The sequence below is a fragment of the Sinohyriopsis cumingii genome, chromosome 10 (genome assembly GCF_028554795.1).
Source record: "Sinohyriopsis cumingii isolate HCF-2022 chromosome 10, ASM2855479v2, whole genome shotgun sequence".
NCBI classification, from domain to species: domain Eukaryota; kingdom Metazoa; phylum Mollusca; class Bivalvia; order Unionida; family Unionidae; genus Sinohyriopsis; species Sinohyriopsis cumingii.
In genome coordinates, this window is record NC_142970.1 from 123,687,404 (window position 1) to 123,691,012 (window position 3,609).

The following is a 3,609-nucleotide window of genomic DNA, read 5'->3' on the forward strand; positions in this document are numbered from 1 at the left end:
TTGTTTTTGTGTTTTGCATGTACTAGTTTTCCATATGAGGTGTTTTTCTTTGGCTCTTTTAAGGTCCTTTCCACTTCGCGTAGCGCCACGTGATATAGCCCCATTACCTCTTACTTTCCTTCCTAGTTTTAAGATATGATAACATCCACTCAACTAATAATTTTCCTTCTTACATTTTAGAGTAAATAGTCAAAACCGTGAACCAGTCCAATGTCATGTATGGTTGTGATCGCGTACAACCGAGCAAGGATCAAGTAATATACATGTAACTATTTTATATCACAGCTGTTTACATACGGGAGTCTATATCAATAGCAGGCGTGCAGAGGGATTATACATGCAGTTAAGTTGACGTGTCCATAAAAAAAATGGCGCGGGCTTCTTTATTTCAGTCAGAAAGATTATTACGGATCTTACAATGTCCAATGTGCCTAGAGACTTTGAAAACACCGAGGGTGTTACCTTGTGGACATACGTACTGTACTTTATGTCTACAGTCGCATCTCAACATCAACCTGACAAACATGGGAACATTACATGTCAATTTCCCCTGTGCAATATGTAGGGCTAATACGGTGCCTTCTGACCCCACTGTGGGGGCTGACCAATGGGCAGAATCGTTCCCCTTGAACACTGTGGTGGTTTCCCTGTTGAATATTTGCACTGGTATTAAAGGAATGAAAGGTTGTGATCTTTGCCTGAAAAAATGTAAGCAAACCTCAGCGACGTTCTATTGTCAGTACTGTAATAAATCCATGTGTGATACCTGTAAACATTACCATGATGATTTTTCTGTGTGTAAGCAGGAGAACATTTTTCGTTACAGTGAGATAAATGAACCAGATAATGACATGATCAGGCCGAGTCTATCTTTCATTGAAATGTGTCCCAAACATCCTGAAGAACGGGTCAAGCTTATCTGCAAGGATCATCGTGTCTTGTGCTGTAATACGTGCGGTTTTCTACAACACCGTAAGTGTGACAATATTCTAACGCTTGAAGACATGCTGAAAACTACAGATATTAAGATAAAATCACAAGAAGTGGAAACTGATCTGAAAAAATGTAACTACCACTTAAATCTGATAACTAGCCGCCTTAGTAAAAAATTGGACTCCATGCAAATTGAGAAGGTTACGATTTTGCAAAATGTCAAGTCTTTAATTGAACAGCTTAGTACCAAGGTCATGAAATTCGAATGTGGTCTCGCAGTCTCTATCGAGGAAACTCAAAGATCGGAACAAACGATTCTGCAGTCCCAGAAAACAGAAGGCAATAGCTTGATAACGTCTGTCGACAGTGATAGGATCCAGCTTGACCTCGTGATGAAGCAGGGGTCAGAAGTCCAGAAGGTCATCGCCCTTCACAACCTAGAACAGAGGTATCTCATGTACCACCAAACCACATCTGATTTCCAAGAAAGGGTGCATGTTGTCATACTAAATTTAGACGTTGACAAACATTTCCAGAAATTATTAGATTCTTTGAACAAATTAGGAGAGATAAGGTTGACTCGCAATGCAATCGACCTTCCACAAACACGAATGCAAATACTAATACCAACTCAGTCACCATTCAAAGCAGAAACAGCCAAAGGACCAACGTCACAAAATGAGACGGCAAAAGCAATGTTAAACCTGTCAAAGAGAAGGTATGACTCAGAAAAAAAGCCGCTATGGCAAAGAAATGTTGCAAAAGTGAAAGAATTCTCTGCACGGACAGGACGCGATAAAAATGTGTGTCACATATCAGATATAATAGAGCTCCAGGATTCTAGACTCTTCCTTGTTGATATGCGTAACTGTAAGGTGAAAATGTTTGGACAAGATTATGTGTGTCAAAATAGCCTACGTCTCCCAGAATTTCCATGGAATGCATGCGTTATTTCAAATACCATGGTTGCCGTCACAGTACCACACCAGAGGACCATTCAAATCGTCCAAACTGGTAAGGGGGTCAACAAGCTGAGAGATATTGCGACAAGGTTCATGTGTTGGGGTATTGCTTATTTGAAAGACCAACTCGTGGTGACAACTGGAACCGATGGGAATTGTATCCTGGTGTTGAATTTGAATGGAACAGAAATGAGGTACATAGGATCCGACAACTACCAGAGAGGCCGGCCTTGTCAGCCATCCTGCATAACAACTAATCGGTCTAAGACAGCCATATACGTTACGTATCAAGGAGATCACAGACTTGTCGCCTACAGTCTAGACTGGAACATTCTTTTCACATACACTGATCAAAATATGAAAGGTCCAGGCGGAGTGGACACTGACCGCGAGGGAAACATTTACCTGTGTGGATATCAGTCAGATAACTTACAGCAAATCACGCCTGATGGGAAGTTGATTAAGATGCTGTTGACAGGAAAACCAAATTTTCTTAGACACCGATGCTGCAGGAACCGGGACAGACTTTTCCTGACATACAAGGACAGTGCTGTCGTAGAGGTGTACCATTTACATTGACCAGATTGAATCATTTTGCAATGATTTCATAACAAACAACAACTCGTATTCTTTCAAAGAAAGTACATATTCATTTAGATAAATGGGCTTCAGTTGTGTCTCAAAAGACAGCTTTATGATGCAATTGTAGCCTATACTAACGTATTATAATTATATAATTATATGTCATTGACTACACATAGTTAATACTACCGCATAGCTTACCTGCACACATTTAATATTACCTTAGCCTAATTCGATATCACTATATCTTTTAACATTTAACTCAGTAGTGTGGAAATAATGTTTAGTATGTTGATAAATTCACATGAATCCCCTCCTGTTTATAATTCCCTATATTAATAATATCTTGTGATATATCTTACATACGTTGATTTTGTCTGTTCCTACACGGAATCGTGTTTATTTGTTGAAATTCCATATTTTAATCGATTCCTTTTAGGAACGACATCGGTTTCTTGTATCTATTGTTATTCTTTGGATGTATTATTTCGTCATATCCGCTGTTGGATTTATTATTTCGTCATATCCGCTGCTGGAGTTATTATTTCGTCATATCCTATTTCGTCATATCCGCTGTTGGATTTATTATTTCGTCATATCCGCTGTTGGATATTATGTTGCGGAGTCAGAGTCATTCATTATTTTTATCCAATATAAATATGCATCTCATTCACGTAGTTGTGTTTAGTATTTTCACTAGATTCAATCCCATGCGGCTTCAATTCTGTCAGACATGAGAACTTGGAATGTTGCGCACAAAGGCATAGCTAAAGAACCAATCTCAATATTCTGATGTTATTCAGCAAGAACATTTTCATTGACCATTATGTGCCGTTTGTGTTTTATTCGTGACGACACCATTTTGACAGATTCTGTGTTTTTTTCTTGACGACACCATTTTGACAGATTCTGTAGGGTTTTTTTTTCGTGACGACACCATTTTGGCAGATTCTGTAGGGTTTTTCTTGACGACACCATTCTGACAGACTGTTTTTTCTTTTTCTTCTCGTGACGACACACTGGTTTTTTTCTTGATTGCTCCATTTTGGACTGCCCCGGTCTATATGGTTCCAATGAAAATATTTCTTGAAAAATGAAAATCTATACACACTTTAGGAATATAAACTATGCC

The 3,609-nt window shown here is 38.8% G+C and overlaps 1 protein-coding gene across 1 annotated transcript; it reads left to right on the forward strand.

Annotated features, from left to right (window-relative positions):
• The first annotated feature begins 233 nt into the window (after nt 1-233).
• Nucleotides 234-3,147, forward strand: LOC149791139 (uncharacterized). The gene has a single exon (XM_089973058.1). It carries the CDS (start codon nt 369-371, stop codon nt 2,472-2,474), a length of 2,106 nt encoding a protein of 701 aa, XP_089829184.1. The 5' UTR covers nt 234-368; the 3' UTR covers nt 2,475-3,147.
• Nucleotides 3,148-3,609: the final 462 nt, after the last annotated feature.

Coding starts and splice junctions, on each gene's coding strand:
- LOC149791139 (XM_089973058.1), top strand. CDS start 369: ATGGCGCGGGCTTCTTTATTTCAGTCAGAAAGATTATTACGGATCTTA.